General features: G+C 40.4%; 1 protein-coding gene and 1 long non-coding RNA gene across 2 annotated transcripts in view; one reads left to right on the top strand and one right to left on the bottom strand.

Annotated features, from left to right (window-relative positions):
• The window catches only part of GTF2F2 (general transcription factor IIF subunit 2), a gene marked incomplete at its 5' end in the record, with an annotated part of 93379 nt that overhangs the window by 13858 nt on the left and 54759 nt on the right, over window positions 1-24762 (bottom strand). The window contains one exon of the mRNA XM_021375642.1: window positions 3630-3729. Coding sequence (XP_021231317.1) covers window positions 3630-3729 — 100 coding nt within the window. The remainder of the gene's footprint in view (window positions 1-3629; window positions 3730-24762) is intronic.
• LOC110387488 lies at window positions 8981-21165 on the top strand. The gene is made up of 2 exons (XR_002432542.1): window positions 8981-11886; window positions 19988-21165. It is a non-coding gene; the product is annotated as an uncharacterized LOC110387488 (long non-coding RNA).

Raw genomic sequence — 24762 nt, 5'->3', positions numbered from 1 at the left:
TAAAAGAAAACCACATTGTTTCTGTTGCCATTTTCTTTTGTCTTGTGAATATGCTGTTTATAGCAAGTTACAATGCATCCTTTCACTTTTTCCCCTTCTATTTTCTTTGCTAACAAGACTTTTAATGCAATAGACTTAAAACACTTTCTGAGAGCCATATTACAGAATATAGGTACTCTGGAAACTAATCAGATTTATTTAAAATGGTGTAGTTTTCAAATTTAAAGAGGATTGAAATATTATTTGATTTCAAGGACGGATCATTTTAGAACAAGCTGCCAAATGTAGAAGTTGTTAGTTTATCCCTGCAAGACTTCATACTGGAATCAATTTCTCTTTGTTTATCATCACAGTATGTTGCTAAACTTGCTGAAAAGCTGCCAAAATTGCCTTCTTGAAGGTATCATTAGTAGGAAAGCTATGTATTACACCTCTTTGTTAGACAGATAACATTAAAATGATAGATAAGGCATTATAAAGTGAAACTAAATTTGAAGTTTCATCTGAAGATGTTTGAAATATGTTTTAAAAAGTCTTTTTTTTTTTTTTACTATTATTACTATTTTTTATCTAAGGAATTACTTGATAATTATCAAAACAATTCCAGTGTGCTGCTCTATTCACCGAAAAACAGAAATCTTAGTTCTATGCAAAGCAATGGTAACCACACCATGCAGTAACTAAGTGGAGCTCAGCTGGTCAAATGGAAAGCTTCCCATCTTAAATCTGTGTCCATTAATCTAACTACGAGCTCAATACTCAGCTCAAGATGGCCATCACTGTCAACAAAATATTCCAAAGACCGACCGAGGTGAAAAACCAGCCAGCATGTTCAAGTAGTGCTTTTGCACGCATTCATGAGTAATTGCAAGCCCTGCTGCTTAACCATTTACTCTTATTCTGCTGATGTCTTCTCACAAGTCACCATTCTGTTCATGAGCTGCCAGTCATGCGTGCATGACTGCCTCCTCCATGCATCACTTCCAATGGATGTGAGTGCATGAGACAGTACCAAAATCAATTATAAGAAAAAGCAATGGTCTCGGAAAGTAACAAAATACCTCAGTGTCAGCAGCCATTTTGCTTCCAGGAAGTTTCTGCAGTTGCCCTGAGGGCCAGTTCGAGGCTTAGAAACAGTTCTGCCTGTTTACGTAGAATGGAAAAGGATGGAGATGTTGGGAATATGAACAAGGACTTAAACCTACCTTTTTAAGATTTTCCTCCGCCTACTCCTGATGTTTACTAATTAAGAGGCATTGTTTTTAGCATCTGTTTTGAAGAATCTCACATAAATGTGGTTTGTTATTCTAAATACTGCCTGAAAGGAAACAATGGTACCTAGCTAGCTAGCTAGCTAGCAACATTTATCCATGCCTATGTGCAAAGTAAATCCACAATATCTATCACTGAACTGGGAAAAAAGACTCAGAAACCTTTTCTATCTCTCAGAATACAAATACCAACCTCTAAAGTAAGAGAAAAGGTGAACGAGGAGAACTCAAAGAAACCTCTGAAGGTGTAACCAGGGCCACTCTTGACTGAAGGCTGCTGCAAGGTTAGGCATGCAGTGGTTACAAGGCTTCTTTCATTAGCCCCAGACCTCCAGAAAGTTTTCCTGCAGTGCCAACATCCTGGCTTCTGGTACAAAATCAAGAAGACTCAAACAAATGTTTTTCACCTTGTGCTTAAAAAGTGACTCTGTGCTTCAGAACAGCAAAAGGGTAAAATCAATTATTTTGTTCTTGCAAGGTCATAAAAACTCTATTTTATACTAACAATATTTAAAATAATTATGTCTATTGTGTGTATAATGACTGACATATTATCCAATTATTTGCTGAAAAATGTGATCTGAAAGTGATGGAGGGATGACCCAGCAGGGCCTAGAGAACTTTTCTGCTGTAGTATGAACAATAATTAAGTCACAGAAAGATTCCAGCTGCAAGAACATTAATATTGCAACCCTGTAGACATACGCATCACTTGCAGATACAGAGAAAATGAAGGTCCCTTCCTCAGAGAAGAAAAGCTAAGTTGTAATCATGGCGTATATTCTAATGGAATTGCAAATTCTTCTAATGAAAAGATAGGTTTAATGTATTTATTCTGGAGAAAAAGCAATCACTTCCCTTGTCTGTACTAAAGACAGAACTGGTTTTCAAACAAGCTATCACTATTTCCCTTCTACAAGTATTTTTTCTTCTTCTTCCTTCCACCTGTATGTTCATTTAGGAGTACACAGAGCAGTCATATCTATGTCCCATTTAATATTCTATCACTTCTCCCTTCAGAAAATGTTATCCTCTATTTTCTTATTTCAGTAGATGTTCATTCGTTCCTCATAAACTCCCACGAAAATGACTAAATTACAATTAGTACACAAGAAAACCGTAACTGTTTTGAGAGGCCTTGTGACATCCTGGTTATATTGCTTGAACCTTACACAAGACTTACATTTCTATAATGACACAATCATAACTGATGGAATAAAAACTCAAAGATCATCTACAGGGTGAAGTTAGACTGCTGCAATTATGCTAGTGTCAGTGAAATGGCACAGAATCCCATTAAAAAGAGAAGCTGTATACCAAGAAGGAGAATAATAGTAGCATCATAGAACACCAATATACTCATATGAAATTGCAATTACATAGCAGGATACAACAGTGTGATTATTTTGGTTAAATGTCATCCTCCTAGCTGAAAGAGTTATATTGCTACGATTATCTATGTGTTGATCAGACTTCATACAGTAACTACTACAAAACTGTCCCATGAGAGAAAGAAATGATTATTTTGGGTTCTGTAGAAATAGACGTGCTTTTCAGAATAATGCTTAAATATCACCCAGTATATTGTCATTTGTTTTATGTAAATAAAATCTTAATAAAAAGTGTAAAAGTTTAAATGACTAACACACTGACTCATTTTTAGTATGACTTAACATTCCTCACATTCAACAGTAACAGTGATTATATATGCATACATACAAATTACTCAAAGAGGATCTTTAAGGAAAAGGACATTATAGTTTGTATGTACATCAACTGATCTGGAACAGCAGCGTGGGTGTAATATTGACAAAGCTAATGATGCAAATAACACGTACTATGAAGGTACGAAACTGTGAAAAATTACCAGCTGTTATTCGTTCCTACTCAGTTCCAGCAAAGGACTAGAAAATAAAGATTCATTTCACGTCTTTTACCCACCTCCACGTGATATTTTATTTGGCTCAAAGGAGTGCTTTGTAGCACAAAGGCAGAATTGCTTTTTATCCCCAAACTTTAAAACTATATTTCAAAAAAAGACTAGAGGAAGAACACAATCAAGACATTAGAAAAGGTTTGGGTAAGGGCAGCCAGCCTTCCAGCAGGTAACAAAAGAAGGTAAGAACTAGCAGACCTTAACCCCAAAGGTGACGTGGGTCTTGAGAAAGAAGGAAGATTATCAGAAGAGAAACCATTGGAGAAACCAGATAACGTGGAAGATTTCCAAACACTGTGTCCTACTGTGAGCAATAGGGCTACAGAAAGCCTGGACTGACGCCAGCAGCACTGCAACTGTGCAGTCCTGAGCCAGACATCTTCTGGTTAGGAGAAGAAGTGAAAGTATTCAGAGCTACTTACATTATATTGATGATTAGCCACAGGTTTATAATTGGTGGTTACTGCTTTGTCCAGCTGCTGTGATAGCCTTACAGGTTTAGAAGATTCTTCTATCTGAAATCTTGAAAAGAAAAGAAAAATAGAATAAATAAAAACTTTGGACAAGCACACACACAAAATGAATTCTAAAAATCTGCAAGTATGAACCATCCCTTATCAAAGGTATGCTGCAAACAAATAAGGTGCAAACAAATAATGCACTCTTTTGAACTTTTTCCTGCTCTTTTTGCTTGAGGAAAGCATGGATTATTAGGACACCAGATGTTTCTGAAGATACTGGAATACTGAAAACCAAGCAAAAGTGAAGGGAAGATACTAAAAGTTATGTCTGAACATAGACTTTAAAAGCCTGACACTCACGTGGAATAAAAGCCCTTGCTTTTAAAAATGATCAAAATCAAAGGAAATGAATGCCAACTTTCCCAGCATACTCAGTCGAGGGATGGAAAAGCTTTCAATTTACCTCTACAGACACTCAGACAACGGTGAAAATGACCTTCTCCTAGGTATTTTAATGAAAAAATAAAGTTTTCCATGACCTCTCTTTTGCCATAATAGAACATCAAAGCACAAATAACCACCTGAAGAGCACTTTTAAAGACATGAAGACCAAGAAATCCACACAGGTTCAAATCAATGTACAATCATGTCTCAAAGAAATCGCTGACAAAAAGTGACCTTTACTGCAGTTTGGGAAAGGCTAGGAAAAGTGCAGAGGTTTAACATTTTGTTAAGTTCATCTCTAGTTACAGTAAATAGGAAATAAAATCAATCTTCTTTCGTCTTTAGCTAGTATTGCTGAACTGTAGTTGTGAGCAGTTTTGTCTCATACATACATAGATACTTATCTGCCTGCTTCCTTTTGAATTTTGGCAAACGTGTCATTTGTTCCATAGTTTTTATTATCCTTACAGTACAATACAGTGCCTCGTATTCTAGATCTCTAAATCAGCAGAAGGTACATCAATGCCTTCTGTCCAAATGTAGCATGTTTTCTTCTTAGCTTGAAGGAAAATCAATCTGAAGGTAAATAAGAAGTGGTGAGCCCTCTCTACCACCATTCAAGTAAATTAAGGTAGAAATTTTTATCAGAGGATTTTATCTTCTGGCTTTCAATCTAATTAAATGATTTTAAAGATTTTATTGGTATCATTATCAAAGGTCTCCTAAACACTTAACTTTCACAAAGAGGAACAGACATTATAGGAAAGCCAGATAGCTATATTTTCTCAAAATCTTCTTCTCCTGATTTTTGTTTTTTAATACAATCTTGGCCATATAGTGTGGCTTCATTCTTTTTTTTACTTCAGGAAAACAGCCAAAGAATATCAGCCCTTCCGTAATTACATGACAGAAGACTGAAAATATGGCTTGAAACACATTTTCTCAGAAGAAAATGCTTTACAATGGTAGCACCAACCCCCCTCTAACTTCTTAACAAATTAGATATTTAAGCACGAAAATAATTGATAACTCTTCAGCCTAGAACCTGTGATGAACTTCATACTGCTGAATGCCAAATGGCTCTTCCTGCCCTGGCATTTTAAAATTACAACACAGGAAATTTCATCACTCATTTCAGTGCAGCTTCCATAAATTAATCTTTTTTCTCCTTCTTCTTTTTGCACAGGAGACTTCCAGCAATTTCTTTCTTGACATTTTTCACTTTAAACTATTTGCTAGGCATAGTATTCATTTCAATGTTTTTATTTTAACTTGCAAACTGCTAATTTGCAGAAGAACAGAAAACCATATGTGTAGAACTACTGCATTTCTCAGAGACTTCCAAAGACTGATGGCAGTGGAGTTACATATAACGCGTACAGTTCCCCAGAATGCAACACAGAAAGCAAAAGAAAACTTTCTGCATGCCTAGGAAACAAGCTGGAATCCTACTGTGAAAATGGAAATCTGAGTTTGTGAAATGACAGAAAATTTCAGTAAGATCTACATGTACCAACTAACAAATGTATCAGCTACAAATGTATGTGTCTCGGATGGAAATTTCAGATATATCAGTGTTGTACTTCAAAATTTCTTCTACTTGTGCCAACGGTTTCCAAATTATAATCTATAGATCTCATCTATAGAAAACCGGCTAAAGTTACAGTGCTGACTTTTCTTCCTGTCCTAGTTGATCAAGTGCTGTAGTGACAAGTAAAAATACATTACATCCCCAGTATTACTTTTTAACATAAGCAAATGCAGCAGTTGCCACACATCAGTATAGAAATCTAAATGGGAAGCACAGTGACTCACGAGGCAAACCTTTTTATTAATATGCATTTATTCAATCCATGCATCTTGCTCTTCTCCCTAATGGCTGCCCTTCTCATTTCTTTTCTGAAGTGTTCAAAATCTCCTGGAGAATGACAGAGTTTAAGACTGCCTTCCTTCTGCCAGATTTCCAGGCTCTACATGGTCCCAAATTAACAAACTGTCGCTGTGTTGAAGCACTGAAATTTGCTTAGTGCATTGCAGGGTTAAAACAAATACCCTGCAATCACTGTATCCAGATGATTTGTTGCTAAAGACAGTATTTGCAGTGAAAATACAATGGGGTGGTGGTGGTGGAGGGGGGGGAAGAGGTTCAAAATACTGTCATAATTTTCCCATATTCATAAAGTAGTATATCTGGGTAAACATATTTGACTTTTCTAATTTGTCTAGCTGTTGCTTGAAAAAAAATTAATGAAACATATTTACATATTCTAAAAGCTACACGCTTGCAAATTTGGAACAAAGGCTGTGAATTAGACATTATATTCACCTTTTAGACTGAAGTTTTCGTGTTAGAGATACTAATTTTAAAATGCACATTTCTTAAAAAGAAATTAAAAAGCAGTATTAAACCAAAAATTTACGAAGCATTTTAGACTGGCTGTTCTCAGAGTGGATCTGCTGAATCTTAATTGAAACTGCTGGTAGGAATGATTAAAAAAAAATCAATAGGCATTTTGAGTCACTGGTGACACTGATTTAAAAGAGCAGTCAGTGGCGTTTTACCTATTACTCTTTATTATGATTTGCATGTGTGTGACAGTTAAAAGCCTTATCCAAAGACTTAAACTTTCCACATGGTTTTTGTTGAAATAGCAAACACCATAACTCATGCTGATATCTGGAGTAAAAAATAGAGAGAATGCAGATTTTTTTTTTTTCCAAAACTGCCAGTAAATTAACGAGAGATCAGCCACCAGCTTGCACACTGTAGTTTTCTCTTCTACCCCCAGGGATCAAATATAGCTCTTCTGCCCTGAAATACAGCATGTAACCAGCATGGCATCAAATCCACCACAGTCATTTCCCAGCAAAATACATTTTATGCTGCAACTCTGATTTGTCATTGTGATTAGAGTTCAATGAGGGAAAAAATATTCAAGCAGGTTGGAAATAAATGTATAGGACTTGTCAACATGCAGCAGACTCATAAAGGGAGACAGATGAAGGCAATATGTACATTCGAATGAGATGCGCACTGGCTTTTAAATTCATGAATCTCTCAGCAACAAGAAAATAAAACTAAGGTAAACCTTAAAATAAACCTTTAGAATAGATGATTTCCTCTGATTAATCTTCCGTTTCAAAACAAATGTTTCAGAGATTAGAAGCAGGTATTAATCAGAAGCGTTGACTGAACTTCAACTCTTGACATTTCTAAAGAAATTATGATAAGGCTGAGACTGAACAGTTTCAAGAAGTGTTTGTGCTTCGTTTTATTTACACAGGATACTAGCAAGGAAAGAGCCAACATTAGTGCTGTCAAAAAAGAGAGGTTGCTCAGGGTTGGTCTGCTTCTCTCCGCACAACCTCATCTGACAGAGATGCACTTCAAAGGTGCATGACCACTGCTTAAAGCTTTGGAAAGGTAAGAAACACAGCTCTGGCTCTGTACAACTGCACTATTTTTTTATTTTTTTTTTTTTGACTCCTCACAGAAGCTCCCAGCCAAGTAACAGAGGAACAAAGACAACAACCAACACATTCCTAGTCCCTTCCTCAGTAATTTTGTACTTGAACCAGTCACAGGCAGCTGCATTACAGGAAGTGTCATGAAACAGAATCACAGAATCCTTAGAGTTGGAAGGGACCTTTAACAATCATCTAGTCCAACTCCCCTGCAAAGAATAGGGACACCAAAGCTAGATCAGGTTTCCCAGGGCCTAATCCACCCTCATCTTGAAAGTCCCCAGGAACAGAGCATCCACCACAGCTCTGGGCAACCAGTTCCAGTACCTCACTACCCTCACTATAAGAGACTTTTTCCTTATATCTAACCTAAATCTTCTCTCATTAAGCTTGAAACCACTTCCCCTTGCTCTATCACAACAGACACTGCTAAAGAGTCTGCCCCCTTCCCTCTTACAGCCCTCCTTTAGATACTGAAAGACTGCTGTCAGGTCTCCCCAGAGCCTTCTCTTCTCCAGGCTGAACAGCCCCAGCTCTCTCAGCCTGTCCTCGCAGGAGAGGTGTTCCATCCCTTCGATCATTTCTGTGGCCCTCCTCCGGATGTGCTCCAACTGCTCCCTGTCTCTCCGGTACTGAGGACTCCACATCTGGACGCAGTTCTCCAAGTGAGGCCTCACGAATGCTGAGCAGAGAGGCAGGATCACCTCCCTCACCCCGCTGGCCATGCTGCTTTGTATGCAGCCCAGGATACAGTTGGCTTTTGGGCTGAAAGGGCACATTGCTGGCTCGTGTCCACCAGTACCCCCAGATCTTTTTCAGCAGGGCTGAATCCTTTCCTCCCCCAGCTTGTGTTGGTAATGGGCTTTTTCTGTTTGTTTCTTTGCTAAGCACACATATGTCCTAGAAATCACATCCAAATCAAGCTAAGAAGTTAAGTAATACATGTAACAATATGGCTTCCCGCCTACTTGTCTGCATTTATTTGAACCACATGTTGCTTAGGTTCAGGTAGCGCCTTTTCTGACTTCTTCCAAGTAGAAGCATTAATTACACAACAACTGTGCTGACAACAGACAAGAGATGAGCATTCCTAAGAGATGCTGAAACATCTCATCCAATCATAGAATATCTCGAGTTGGAAGGGACCACAAGGATCATCGAGTCCAACTCCTGGCTCCACACAGCACCAACCAAAAACCAGACCCTATGTCTGAGAGCATTGTCCAAATGCTCTTTGAACTCCAGCAGCTCGGGGTCGTGCTCACAGCCCTGTACAGCCTGTTCCATGCCCACTGCCCTCTGGTGCAGAACCTGTCCCTAACCCCCACCCCGCCTCCCCTGACACAGCTCCATGCCGTTTCCTCGGGCCCTGTCGCTGTCACAGAGAGCAGAGCTCAGCGCTGCCCCTCTGCTCCCTGTGAGGAGCTGCAGCCGCCATGAGGCCTCCCCTCAGCTCCTCTGCTCTGGGCTGAGCAAACCAAGGAATCTCTGCCACCTCTCGTAAGTCTTGCCCTCCAGACCCTTCACCATCTTCTTAAGTTTTTCTAGTTCTGTGAGAATTATGGGGAGTCATCACCCTGCGGGACACATTCTGCTAAAACAACCCCATGCTGGTGCACAACCACAAACAGCACAGGAAATTAATGGAATGACTTCATTGGTAAAAACGCACATTAACTAATCAGAAAGATGACAACCTGTCACTACACAAAGCTTTCTGTCATATATTCTGAAACATAAGAATTAGCAACATGCAAACTCAGCATGTCTTGTCACAAGAAGGAAAGTCCTGTTGTCTCATGTTAAATGGAAGCAGACAATTGCAGCCCATTGTGTAGAGCCTTTGACTCTTTCAGACAGAGTGTTACCCCAGCACACACACTAAGTCAAAACACAGTGAGCCCAACCCTGGTTATAAGGACAAGGATAAGCTCTGAATTGAAATGGCATTATGAAGTACACTTGTCAGCTTTCAGTAAGAAAATATTTCAGATTATTAGTATAGTATATTATTTGTAATTGATGTTAAGTCCTGAAATCTTGGTATTTCAAGAAAAGTACCTCAACTATTTTACGGTCAGGAAACCTATTAGGTTTTTCTGAAGTTGATATCTTCAACTACGTATGCTGAAGGTTGAGCAATGAATCATTTGAATATGAGATATTTTCAGGCCTAATTTTGAGACAAGTCATAAATGAAGACTCCCAGTTCCTCATATTTTTCTCCAGTACAGAACATGAGATGATACGAATGACAATTCAGCAGTAAGTAACAATTTCTTATGTGACTTTTTGTTTGTTTGACAAGATGGGAATAATTGATTAATAAACTCTCATTTTTCTCTTTGAGTTTAGTATTGCAAAGGATTTAAATCCTTTTGGGCCAAGGTTGTGACAATAAATAATGTAAAGATAAAGTAAGACAGACTTGAGCATTCTAGGAGTGATACAATTGAATATCTTTCCTTTAGTATTTGATGCTTAACTTTAACCACTTTAAGTGATGCTCTAATGCAATCAGCATGAAGAAAATTATGAGGTCTGCTTGACGTCATGGATATTTTTAATCAAGCTCACATGTGTCTAACAGACTCTTCTGTTGATGCTGACAGAGTTCGGTTCTGGTGGTTGCTGGTCCATACTGGGGACATGGTGTAGACGTGCCATCCGAGGCTAAGCTTAAGATTTCTTTTTAACTTAGAGATCCATCTTAAGTAATGTTACTGTTAACAAAGGTTACAAGTGGCAACTCCAGCTGTTTCATTTTTTTGCTTCTTCCCTTTACTTAACTCTGGGATATCCCTCTCTGGGACAAGAAGGACCCTTTCTAGATGCTCTCTCCTTCCACATGCCCTCGCAGTGATCACTCAGCCCTGCGATCAGTGAGTGAAGAGTGAAACACTCTGCATACCCCCTGCCCTCCCTGGGAGCTTGGTTCAAGCCAGCACAGTACTTGCACAGGTGAAAAGCTCCTTCCACAGCTGTCAGGCACACCATGCATCAATGGGAAGGCCTGTTGTATTCCATTGCACATATTGCAAAGAAATGAAAACTTGCTTGTAAATGTCAATATTTCACAGTCCCCTCCATACTACAGTCATCATAGTCAATCATTTAGTGCCCAGAAGGGAAACAAAACCTTCTTCATTGGTTCTTACATGCACACAAATTTGTTTGCAACTCATCTCGGTTTTTAAGGAGGTAAAACTGCAGGACACACTGCGTTTCTATAGTTGGGAAGTTATATGTGTGGCTTATTTCAGCAATAAACAGGTCTAAAACTGGGCAAAAGGAAAATCTGAGAGCACTGTTGTGTTGTCCAGTGCATGCAGGCAACCTCCACCAATGTGAGATGAGGAAGAAAACTGGCAGGGTGACAAGGAACACAGGGAAGAAGAGATCAGGTAACATGCCAGAAGAAATTGGAGTGAAGGTGAGATCTGGGACAACAGGTATTTCTGAATTCCCTTAGAAAGAATTACGTACAATTTTAACTACGTACATAACTGTGCACATGTATTTTACAGTTGTTGCTATTAAAAAAAAAAGATCCTTTAGGAGACAACTATACAGCACCGCTTCTTCCTCTTCTGTGCTAGCCAATGTAGAAGGTAAGTTGGAATAGAAAATAAATGGCTGCGTAGTTTTGGGGAAGGGTAAGACTTCCTGAAAATGCACAAATGAGCTTAAATATATGCAAAAATGTATTACAATGCAAGACAAAAGTGTAGGAAATAGTTTTATCCTCCCTGTTGCTGGCTGAAGGCTTTTTCTTGCTTCAGAGCCAGATGCTGGCAATTCCTGCCTCTTCCTAAAACAGTTTCTTCTTAAAACATCAACAAAGCCAACAAAACCAACCAATCAAATGAGAAATAATGTATTTGAAGCACTGCTGACAAAATTCATACTGCTAAAAACAACAGCATGGGTGAAAGGGTTAAAAGACAAGCACTGCTCCTAACCCTGCGCCATGTTTCTCCATGTATACCTTTCTGAAAATTATGCAGTTTGAAGTCCTAAGCTTACCCAAATTTCAGGGACTTCCAGACAAAGGTCTTGGCAGAGCACTCCAGCCCAGCCCAGCCCAGGCTGCTGGGGAGAGTGAGCATTCATTTATAGTAACTGTTCATAGGAAAGCCTGCAATTTGAGTCGCTATTTCCTCTTTTCTTCAATGGGAATGAAAAAGAAGAGTGGTGGGACCTGAAAGTATCATTGCCTGCTCTTTGCCATGTCTCAGTGACCATCAGCTGCGCTGCACTACCATGCCCTTCCCATGCAGGGCAGCCGCCCACCTGCAGCAGGAGAAAGGTAGGACAGAATTCATTTTTAATCACCCCAAACCCACCACTCCTCCCACCCATCAGCCTTTATGCCAGCATACTGTGTTCCACGAACTCCCCTTTCCTTTCCAACATCTCTATGAAGCCCAGGAAAGGTGACCAGAGGGGTCCTCCTCTGGCATAGCTGATCCTACAATTCTAGTCCACCCTTGCAACCCTGCACTGCCCACTCCCACCAACATGAATAAACTACCCTGTTCAAAAGCATGTGCCCATACTTGGAACTTGCAGCTATAAATCCTTTCTTTTTTGAGGAAAACTTCAACGTGAATAGTTTTCTCGATATCATAAACCAATTTGTTCTAACATTAGAACTGGATGCCTGAGGAGATAAGAGGAAAGACAAGATCTGACTTCCTAATGTAAAAACCAAGACAAAATAGATCTATAAAAATCAAGTTACTTTCAGGTATTTATACATTTTAAAGACAGAAATGACTATTATAATTGCTAAAAGATCATCTCAATTTTTCTCCAGCGTCTTACTGACTAAGGAATATTCAATGGTACTTCAAGCTTATAATGTTAGTTTTGCTATGCTACATCATTTATAGAAAAACATTCTGTCACAATTAAAAAAAAAAACAACACCTAACTATCACAATATGCTTTGCCTTTTTACGATGTTTTTCAAGATACAGCCTTCTTTCCCACTTCCATTTTCAGATATGCAGCTTCCTTTCCTGTACCCATTTTCATCAGTCCCCAAATCTCTTCATAAAAAAGTGAAGTGTCTTTGTCAGACATGATCTAGGTTTGGATTTCAAAAGACAAATTTTAAATTCTTAACTACTAGTTATTTCTAAAATTAAAAACAAAAAATTTCCATTGTCTCGAAATCATAATAATCTTCATTTTCCTGCCAAACCTAATCTGTTTTCACTTGCTGCTTTGAGAAAAATGGTAATAAATAACAAGGACTTGAGAATTCTGTCAACAAAAAGCTACACATTTCTTTTCAGCATGCTGAGATGGAGTTAATTTTCTTCATTACAGCTTCTATGGTGCTGTTTTAGATCTGTGATCAAAACAATGCTGATAACACAGACGTATTTTAGTTACTGCTCAACAGTGTTTGCACAGCACCTTTGCACAGCACCCAGGCTACCCCTGTTTCTCACTCCTTGGGGCACAAGAAGATGGGAGAGGACAAAATTCGGCAGATGACCCGAAACAACCAAACAGACGTTCCAGTTCATACAATGTCATGCTCAGCAATAAAAAAGGGAGAAGAGGAGGCTTAGGGAGGTTAGCCATCTTTTGCTCAGAAACTGGCTAGGCATCAGTCTACCAGTGGGAGGTGGTTAGTGATTGCTTTTGCACCACTTCTTCCACTTCTCCTGTGCTTATTAGGCATTTCTTATCTTGCACCACACATTTTCAAAGAATTACAGAATCATTAAGGTTGGAAAAGACCTCTAAGATCATCTAGTCCAACCACCAACCCATCCCCACCATGCCCACTAACCATGTCCCTCACTGCCACACTCACACAGTTTTTGAACAGCTCCAGGGACGGTGACTCCACCACCTCCCTGGACAGCCCATTTCAGTGCCCCACCACTCTTTCTGAGAAGAAATTTTTCCTAATATCCAACCTGAACCTCCCCTGGTGCAACTTAAGGCCGCTACCTCTCATCCTATCACTAGTTATGGGGGAGAAGAGGCCGATCCCCACCTCGCCGCAACCTCCTTTCAGGCAGTTGTAAGAGAGTGATAATGTCTCCTCTGAGCCTCCTCCAGACTAAACAATCCCAGTTGCCTCAGCCATTCCTCATAAGACTTGTGCTCCAGACCCTTCTCAAGCTTCGGTGCCTTTCTTTGGACATGCTTCTTTTCTGCCTTTTTCCTCTTCTTTTCCTCTTCCCCCCCACTAGCAGGGGTGTACAGCTGTGTGGTGCTTAGTCGGTACTGGGGTTATCTCAACCCAGTGTCTGCAGATCCACAACCATTGTGACATTTTGCTATGAGCAACAAGAAAGGAGAACTTTAAGAAGGAGTCTTTCAGACAGAAAAGCCACATCTTTACCAAATCCTCCAAAGGTCTAGGTCTTGAATTTCTGGTAAACAAGTAGATGACGTACAAGCTCATTTAATTTGCTCCACAGTTCTTTTGCTGAAGCTGCTCATGTAGCTAAAGACAAGCTACAAAGAAAGAGGCAGACTGTTGGCTACAAGTTCCCAAAGGAAAAAAAAAATCTACAGCATCTCTGCTACCTCTTCCGGTGGCAACTGGAACAAGGTTCCCCTTCGCTCAGCATTTAGGGAGTTACAGACGCCAGCACTCTGCCTCTAACTAGGCAATTCCACCTCTAAAGCTCCACTCACACATACCTCATCACTTCCCCAGTAGCTCTGCAAACAGCCACAGCATCTGGCTCGATTAGGGAGCTTCCAGTTAAAATTTACTGTAAACAATTTAACAGTTTGTGGCAATCTGGGAAACATTTGGACTACTTCCCTAGAAAACCTCACTGCCTCAATTTCTTAAGGTTTTTTTTTTTTTTTCCATCTCTTCCTTCCTAGTCTGCAGACCTAAAATGCCAGACAGCAGGTCATCTTTTTGAGGATGCCAACCTCCTTTCTGTTAAAATAAGACTTGGAAACAACCAGCAAGGGGTTTTTGCAAAGGACACTGAAATGAAACTGCTACGAGAAAGCACTGCACATGGATATGTGTTAACATGTCACTGACTACACACTGTTGTTGGTAGCTGAAAAGGTGAGCTCGCATAGCTCATCTGCTCTCACATATCTCACAGTAAGCTGCTGACTTCATCCACTCAACACTTCCCAGCTAGCAAAGAGAAACAAATTATTGCTACGTGAACTTTGAAAGCATGTTTAAATACAAGCAAAATCAGCATTAGGTTAAAAGGAAAAGCTGCATAGCCTCAGCAGCCCTTAGAAATCCTCCACTATAAACAACACACAAAGGGAGATAAACCTATCTTTCTCCTTAGCCCACATGAAAAAGCAGCCTTGCTTATCCTCTCTAATGGGAAAACCTTACCAGCTTCTGCTGCTAGCCACCAACAAAGAAATGAAGCACGGCAAACTAAACAGCAGACTGGAAGATGTTTCAGTTAAAGCAGGAGACAGATTTTTTTTCTTGAATTTGATCATCATTCTTTCAGCCAACTCCACTTCCTCTGCCAACTGCACAGTACTCTGCTGCTGCGCTCTCTTTGTTCAAAGATCTTAATTACATTTTACTTCCCTCTGTTTGGCGAGACCAGTGCTTCCTCAGCTCCCTTTTCCCACAGCACTGCCCACCCATCCACCTCCACTGAAAACTGCTGCTACCCCATCAGTGGAACTGTGCTTCTACAAGCAGAGCAAGGGGACACGTGACACAGCAAAGCCAGAGGCAAAAACCAGCAATGTGGATGGAGCCCAGGAATAGGGAAGGGGTAGGAGCTGCTGAAGTGCTTGGTGGCTGGGAGGGGGCAAGGAGAGAGAAGAGGCAAGCTCCTCTCTGAGCTGGGTGTAGGATGGTTTTACAGCAGTCCTGCATCACTCAGCCTGATCTGATTTACCTTCCTCCAGGTCTTTTCTGTGAAATCGTGCCCCAGAGACCAAGCAGTAGTGTCATTTTCTTTAAAAAAGCCTTCTTTAAATCACAGAATAATTAAGTTTGGAAAAGATCTCTAAGATCATCTAGTCCAACCACCAACCCATCTCCACCATGTCCACTATCCACGTCCCTCAGTGCCACACCTACACAGTTCTTGAATACCTCCAAGGATGGTGACTCCACCACCTCCCTAGGAAGCCTGTTCCTATGCCTCACCACTTGGAGAAGAAATTTTTCCTAATATCCAACCCAAACCTCCCCTTGCACAACTTAAGGCTGTTACCTCTCATTCAATTGCTGTTACAATACACCAGTGACCAAAAGACAGAAGAAAGAAATGGCTAGGTTTTGAGGTAACTGAGTCCAAATGCATAAGATTCAATTTTGAATGTTGAAAGTGTAACTTTTATAACAAGCTCTCCTTTTTTTTTTAAAAAAAAAAGAAAAAACCCCTTAACATAAGCTTGGCAGCTCAGTACATTAACTTCAGAACACTCCCTACAGAGCTTGTTTGTTAAGAAACAAACTTAGATCCCTGCACTTCTGAGCTCTGCTACGAATATTCTCCTCTTAATTAGTGTCTGTTATTGCAAACACACTGAAAACTCACCCAAGCTTTGTGAAGCTGTACCTATTCAGTTACTAAATAAAAAAACAACAGATCCGATTACAGATTCATCTAGCATGACAAATTCCAAAAACAGTTAATGACTGAAGCACAAATGTTGTCTAGCTTCCCTAATAAGAAGCAGTATAATTGGGTTTGTCCATAAGACCTGTGTGAAAGCAGACTCCATGCATGTGTAATTTACTTGAATATGCCCTCCACAGAAAAAAAAAAAGTCTTGAAAGAAGCTTCAGGATCGCTATATGTTAAAGTGTGCTCTGCATAGCTTTTCTTAATTACATCTATGGCTACAGATCAAAATACAGACATACACAAGAATAAAACTTTTAATTCATAATGCAAGTCCATATCAAATGCCAGTGAAAAACAGTATTACCACAGAATCATAGAACGGCTTGGGCTGGAAGGGATCTTAAAGCCCACCCAGTTCCAACCCCCTGCCGTGGGCAGTGCCACCCACCAGCTCAGGCTGCCCAGGGCCTCATCCAACCCGGCCCTGAATGCCTCCAGGGATGGCGCATCCACAGCTTCTTTGGGCAAATCACACAAACATTAATAACTTTTTAACCTTATAAGAAGTATCTTGGGATTAGATATATTGAGAACTGTAAATTTTTTAATGGTTTAACACCAATGTAGGGAGTTTTCTGTGCTAACTAATGCACATACCACCATCTGCACAGGATACACAGCATTAAATATAGGTCAGCTCAACATGATGTGAATTGCAGGGCATTCGCACTCTTACTGGTGGCATACATTACATATTGTTAGGAACAATTACTGTCTATCACACATACTTACCATTTTACAAAATGTCAGTTCTTATTTTCTCAACTCATACTTCTCCTATTACATTCCTTTCCTTTTACACAATACCATCACTGACTGGGTGATGGGCATGGAACAGGTTCCCCAAGGCAGTGGTCACAGCCCCAAGCTGCTGGAGTTAAAGAAGTACCTGGTGGACGAGAAGCTGGACATGAGCCAGCAGTGTGCGCTGGCAGCCCGGAAGGCCAACTATGTTCTGGGCTGCATTAAAAGAGGAGTGGTCAGCAGGGAGAGGGAGGTGGTGGTCCCCCTCTACTCGGCTCTTGTGAGGCCCCATCTGGAGTACTGTGTCCAGGCCTGGGGCCCCCAGCACAAGAAGGACATGGAGCTCTTGGAAAGAGTGCAGAGGAGGGGCACCAAGATGATCAGAGGGCTGGAGCACCTCTCCTATGAAGAAAGGTTGAGGGAACTGGGCTTGTTTAGTTTGGAGAAGAGAAGGCTCCGTGGAGACCTCATTGTGGCCTTCCAATACTTGAAGGGAGCGTATAAACAGGAGGGGGATCGATTGTTTGTGAGGGTGGATAGCGATAGGACAAGGGGGAATGGTTTTAAGCTGAGACAGGGGAGGTTTAGGTTAGATACTAGGAGGAAGTTTTTCACACAGAGGGTGGTGACGCGCTGGGACAGGTTGCCCAAAGAGGTTGTGGATGCCCCGTCCCTGGAGGCATTCAAGGCCAGATTGGACGTGGCTCTGGGCAGCCTGGTCTAGTGGTTGGCGACCCTGCACTTGGCAGGGGGGTTGAGACTCGATGATCTTTGAGGTCCTTTTCAACCCAAGCCGTTCTATGATTCTATGATAAGCATTTGGACAACACAATTCTCTCAGACATATAGTCTGATTTTTGGGTGTTGAACTCAATGATCCTTATGGGTCCCTTCCAACCTGGGATATTCTATGATTCTATGAAAGTACCTAAGTACCTTCTTCACATATTAAGTACTGGCTTTGTAAACAAACAAACAAACAGAGAAACAAATCACCTTTTGTGAAAGTTGTGATGTTTGACAGCCTTGGAGCTGGTGGACAGAGTTTACATTGTGTCGGAGATGAAATTTTAAATTCTAGCCCTAAGTCCAGAGCAGCTAGCAATGCTCTGGAGAAAGAACTGGAAAACAGAATTGCTTCAAAGAAAGAAACAGCTGTAACAATCATCTAATTCTCAAAAAGTAGATAACAATCTAAAAAGCCAAACAAGTTTCTTCCAAATGGACACTTCTGTATCACGGTATTTCTGTAATATTTTGGAGTCCTTGCCCTACTCCACTGCACCCTTTAATTTCATTAACTACACATGATTTTGGAGGACTCTCACATCCTTCAGTGCAGAAGGAAATGGAACATGAATTACCTAACGCTTTCTCATCTTTATTGCTTGCAACATCTGTATCCAGAGCTGCAAATGCTTTGTGTTTGTGGTAAATGGGGAGAGGAAAGCTGTCCCTGCTAGTCTGTTTATTCAGCTACACAGAGCCTCAGGAGTTTATCATTTCTGCCTAAACAGTTCCTGCTTTAGAGGCTACAGGATCTATCTGAGCTGGAGGAGACAAAACTACACGCTATTCTTTTCTGCGCTTGGCTGAGCAGACACAGAACACAAACAGCTTTTATGGTTTTGGAATAATTTTGGAAAATCCTTCATTCTGAAGGGAAGAGGAAACTTTTTTTTTTTTTACAATGGGAAACATGCCAACTTCTGTGAAGCTCTGCTATAATTAATTTGAAATTCTTCTCCACTTCACAAATTAAGAAAATAATTTGCCATCATTTCTTCTCAAGTGCAAATTTTATTAATGACTACATGAAAACAACGTTTGCAAAAGGGACTGGCAGCCCACAGCTTTAAACAGAAAAGCATAATGAAAAATGGTAATACCGAATTACAAAGAACACAGCCTCGTGGATTTAAGCAATGTGCCTTTACCTCAGTGCAAATGCAAACAACACAAAACAGGACCTCTCCCTTCACACACATTCCACAACAGACTGTACCAGCGCGGTATTTGCTGCAAACCAGCTTAAATCAGTTTTAGAAACTGAACTCCATCCATGAACAGATTGCACCATCTGCTTCTGCTAATATACATTAGAGAATGTGTATTTTCCATAGCTGCTTAGTTACTCTGTAATCAGAACACCACGAGACAAATAGGAATAGCTTGGCTATGGAGGGGCTGAAAAACATTATTATTTGTGAATGTCAAGGGTGTAAACAAAAAAAACAGTTGGGCCATTTGAAGGCTGTGCTATGAAGTAATGAAAGGAAATTAGGCAAAAGAAAACTGAAGAAGCACACTGGGATACTACCAATCATTGCAGTCATGAGAGAACTACAATTGTTAAAAGCATAGATGTAATCTAGTTTCTTACTAATACCATGTAGGAAAAAAAAGGGAAATAATACCCCAACTGAAGCGTAAGTGGAGCTGTCTGGAAATCTGAATTTTTATTACATGATTTTTATGTTTTCAAGACAAAAAATCTTGAATTGGGAGGTAAGCCAGCATTTAAAGTTTTCACGGAACAGAAATCCTTCAAAATTTTGTTTTGGAAACCCAAACACGATGTTCCCAAAACAAAATATGCTTTCCCAGTATCCTCAGCAGCTGCTTGACTACAATTAATGCGATTCTTGTCATTTCACAAGTGCTGTTTCCATAGCTTGCTGTGGTGACAAAAATGACAAAATGTGGGTTAGGTTCCAGCCCGGTGCTTTCCAGGTTTCCACAGTGTGGTGTCCCCAGTGGTGTAGCCACAGGAGTTGCGCTGTACACCAGAGCCCAGAGGTCCATAAGCAGCAGGCCAGGTGATGTCAGAAATGCCTGCTGCAGAAACCAGACTGATGCATGGTGAGATGCTCACCTACCAGGCTGGCTGTGCAAAAACAAATCTGAGTTAAACACCTGAGAGGCCAATGTGAGATTTCAACAGTTTGATTCTGCGCTTTCACAGTAGTGAGGATGATAGGCCAATAACAAGCTGCAACTAATGTGACAGTATTTCCATTAAAATGGCAATTTTCTCTTCTTTGTAAGGAACTGTTCAGTCAGCAGAAGAAGAGGCTTGGGGAGACCTCATCACTCTCTACAACAGCCTGAAAGGAGGTTGTGGTGAGGTGGGGATCAGCTTCTTCTCCCAGGTAACAGCGACAGGATGAGAAGTAATGGCCTTAAATTGCACCAGAGGAGGTTTGGGTTGGATATCAGGAAAAATGTATTCTCAGAAAGAGTGGTGAAGCCTTGGAACAGGCTGCCCAGGGAGGTGGTGGTTGAACAACTGAAGGTGTTCAATAATCGTGTAGATGAGGCATGTGGGAACACAGTGGCCATGGTGGGGATGGGTTGGTGGTTGGACTAGATGATCTTAGAGGTCTTTTCCAACCTTACTGATTCTATGGAAAACATTAAATCCTGAAAGTTATGTGTACTGAGGACTGTTAAATACTTGGACAACTCAGGAATCATGGAGTTACAAACTGCACAGGAATCAAAGATTGTGCTGCAGAAGAGTCAGCAGGCACTTGGCCAGCTCCATACCTGCCTCTAAGCCACTCAACTGTTAACTGCTCACGATGTGGCTTTTGCTTTGTCCCAATGGAGATGTTCTTAAGTTTAGGAGTTGGACTCAACAATCTTTCTGGATCCTTTCCAACTTAGGATATTCTATGATTTTACAAAAACATGTTATATGCATCTGACATAATGCGTTATGTTTGCATGTCAGAGGACAAGCATAAAACGTGCTGGATTTAGCAGGAAAACTGAAAGAGACAGCAGTGTGAAGACTGCCCTCCAGAAGCAAGCAGATGTACGGTCTGTCCTCTGTAACACCAGCACAGTCCCATGCAGGTCCATAAGAAACAGATGACAATTTGGATGTGCTACGGTGCTCATTCCAGCTAAATAAAACTGACAGTTGAGAAAGAGGAAACACATAAGGCGATGTGATTTCTTCTCACTCAGCTGAACTGACAGTCCTGAGAAATGTTAATTACTGGGCCAGTAATCAAATGTCATAAACAGTTACACTAGACTAGGAAAAAAAGACTTCTAATGTCATTCCAAATGTGTGGTAGATTTAATTATCTTCTCAGAGTTATCTCAACAGAAGCATGGGTTTCAATACAGGGATACAAAGACATCTACTGCTTCAATTCTATGATTGGAAATAAGTCTAAAAGATAAAAGAAAAGTTTATGGGAAGACTTCACAAGTTGAAAAAGCATTATTTCAAAAGCACAGCTTTTGAATTTGGATTATTGGAGGGAAGAAGAATCTCCCCGACACAGATGGAAAAGAAAAAGAAAAAAAGAAAAAGGATGAATATGGTTTTGCTTGAAGCTTGGAAGTGACTGTGCCACCATCGTTTCACTCTTCAGATCTGGTCTGGACAGAGTCTTCAGACATCTATTTCCCCACTTCAAAACACAGCATAAAATCAACCATCTAAAACGTAACGCTTTTCATGGCCCTTGAATACAGGGATAGGACACAGAGAGTTAACAACCCCGACTTGGCTATGCTCTGAATGTGTGCACAGACCACTTTGGAATAACATGCAGGGTAAACAGTTAAGCCAAAACGAAGTAGAAGAATGGAAAAGTGAAATATTTCTTCTTGCTGGCCAATGAAACTCCAGACGAATTAAATTACCGCTCAAGATGGACACGACATCCAAGACAACACTCTGGTACAAGAGAAAAGAACTAAAGTGAATGAGAAAGGAAAACAACAACAACAACAAAGCCCAAATCACACCAGTTTCAGAGATACTAGATTTATATAGGATAAAGTAACATGCTCATGACTGGATCAACATCACAAGCAAAGAAACTGCATGGGAAAAGAACCTTATGTATCTGTACAGACACTTCCTTATCTTCAGATCAGTAATCTCCTAAAACTGGAAGCTAAATGAAGAAGAATGAAAATGTAGAAAAAAATGTTGCAGAAAATTGGGAGTTTTTTTAAGAAGGTTTTTTTTTTTTTTTAATAGACAAAAAGACCATAACTACGTAAATAATACTTCTAAAAGGAGTAATGGAATGGTATGGATGAAAAAAAGATAACCAACAAGTAGAGAGAGAGGGCCAACAGGCAGCAATTGTAAGATTTCTTTTCTGTACCTCACATAGGAGATTAGGGACATTATACAGAATTTCGTACGCTAGGGATTCTTAGAAGAAACACGTCCATTTGTAGGTAGAGGCAGTGAAGCTGCGACTGCCCTTTAATCTCCATCCAGAAATCAAAATATAGCATCCTCGAGGCAATTTAGTGAGGAACAGAAAATGCTGTCGGAATCAAATATTTCTATCTGATTTATTTAAAAAAACCTATACAGCAGCATTTCCCTTGGGGATTGGCTACTAGCTGTTGTTGCTTTGAGTCATTAACTTTGAACAAGTTGTTTCCAAAAGGCTGCTATCTAGTCCTGCCAGAAGCTATCCTGAACATGGGGATTGCCTTATCGGCTGGATTTTGTATAGCTAAACTCATCTAAATCTGACTTTTCTTTCCCTTATTTATTAATATTGTCATGAAGTGGAAATACCTCTCCATCATTACAAACCATCAACCTTTAATTTTTTTAACTTCGGAAATATTCTGAAAGTAGGAAAAATGTCTATTCTTTGAATGAAAACTACTGATTTCTCTTAGTAGAGGGCAATACAGAAACATGTGCCTGGTCCCAAATGCTCAGATCAGATGACCATTTTCAGCCTCAATTTCTTTCACAGGGGACTTTCAGTTCATAATCTAACTGAAAACAATGCCAGGTTCAATTTATTTTATTCAGACAGTAGCTAAGTCCTGAGCACTTGCTTATGTTCAAGGTGATTAATGAAAAGACCTAATTGTTGAGCAAGCATGAATCAGAATCATAGAATGGCCTGGGTTGAAAAGGACCTCAAAGATCATCGAGTCTCAACCCCCCTGCCAAGTGCAGGGTCGCCAACCACTAGACCAGGCTGCCCAGAGCCACGTCCAATCTGGCCTTGAATGCCTCCAGGGACGGGGCATCCACAACCTCTTTGGGCAACCTGTCCCAGTGCGTCACCACACTCTGCGTGAAAAACTTCCTCCTAATATCTAACCTAAACCTCCCTCGTCTCAGCTTAAAACCATTCCCCCTTGTCCTATCGCTATCCACCCTCACAAACAATCGATCCCCCTCCTGTTTATACGCTCCCTTCAAGTATTGGAAGGCCACAATGAGGTCTCCACGGAGCCTTCTCTTCTCCAAACTAAACAAGCCCAGTTCCCTCAACCTTTCTTCATAGGAGAGGTGCTCCAGCCCTCTGATCATCTTGGTGCCCCTCCTCTGCACTCGTTCTAAGAGCTCTGCGTCTTTCTCGTACTGGGGGCCCCAGGCCTGGATGCAGTACTCCAAAAAAAAAACAAAAAACCCAGGCTATCGGACAAGCATCTAGGCAACAAAGCAACGCTCAGTCATTCTGAAGGCAGTGTTACAGAACGGATGGTCCCAACCTTGCACTGTGCTTCAGGAAAACAACAACAAACACTGCAATAACCATATTGTCTTTGCTTACATAGCAGAGGCAGAGCAGTGAGAAAACAGCAAGGTACGACCACAAATGACAGCTAAGGCATATGACTGTACCACCATGAAAGGGTTGGACAAAACACCTGCTGCCATCGATGGACGTCTTCCTCCCTGATTTCACAGGGTTTAGAGTTCTGGCCCTAAAACCTTGTAAAAAGCACTTAATTGGTGCAACACAGCAGTAAATTCAAATTTAATCCTTGCCTTTTAAATTTTGTCTTGTGCATGATTCACTTTTTATATAGACGTACAAATATATCCAAAGGCCCAAGTAGGCATCCAAGCTGATTGCATAACAAGATTTTTCCTTACCACTAAAAAAGATACTCGTCTTTCTGAACTCAGTAAGAATTTGTGTGCTTTTTAGCAATTTTTGGATATTTCTACTAAATATACTTTGCATTCACCAGGTCTCCTGAAGCCCAGGCTCAAACCCTATGTTTGTTCTTGTATTAAGATGATTGCATACGCAAGGCTTGGACAAATACAGTTATAAATCCTATTCATCTTCTCTGGATGATATATAGGACTCCTGTACTTCACCCATTAGTTTCTGAAATTGATCTATCTATAATCTATGCAACTCCAAATTACTTCATGCATAATTAGGCACTTCCTTGTTTTCATTACTCATGTCCCTTTCTGCAATATTTACACATCACCAGTCATACAGCTGCCTGTGTACAGATTGGAACACACCACTAATTACTGATGTTTAATTTGGCTGCATTCCTCTATAAGAGAGGTTATTGTTTTCAAGGGCCTTGGTCCACCCTCATCCAGATGTTCAGGGACCAAGAAGTAAGTGAGGTGCATAAATTCATCCGAATTTACTGACCACAAATAAAAACTGCATGCCATTTTATTTCCTAACTTGTGTATCTATTTCTAAAACAACGATTTCACTAAGGTTGGTAACACTTTACCTGTGATCCCTTACATGATGTTTTACAGTCTTTTTTGCTTACTTATATTAATATATATATGTATTTTATCCATTCAGTTTGAAAAGGTTTTTTGGAAAATAGTATCAGCAGATTAGTCCGTAACTTACTAGCTTTACACTCATCAGTTTAGATGAATATCTGCACCCTGTTTACCAGCTGGAGAGGATGCCTGCAGAGAAGGACCTGGGTTTTCTGGTGGGCAACAGGTTGGCCATGAGCTGGCAGTGTGCCCTTGTGGACAAAAAAGCCAACGGTATTCTAGGGTGCATTACAAAGAGTGTGGCCAGCAGGTCAAG

This window comes from Numida meleagris, chromosome 1 (genome assembly GCF_002078875.1).
Source record: "Numida meleagris isolate 19003 breed g44 Domestic line chromosome 1, NumMel1.0, whole genome shotgun sequence".
Lineage (NCBI taxonomy): Eukaryota > Metazoa > Chordata > Aves > Galliformes > Numididae > Numida > Numida meleagris.
Note: the sequence above shows the minus strand (reverse complement) of the source record. Positions and strands in the feature narration are given on the sequence as shown.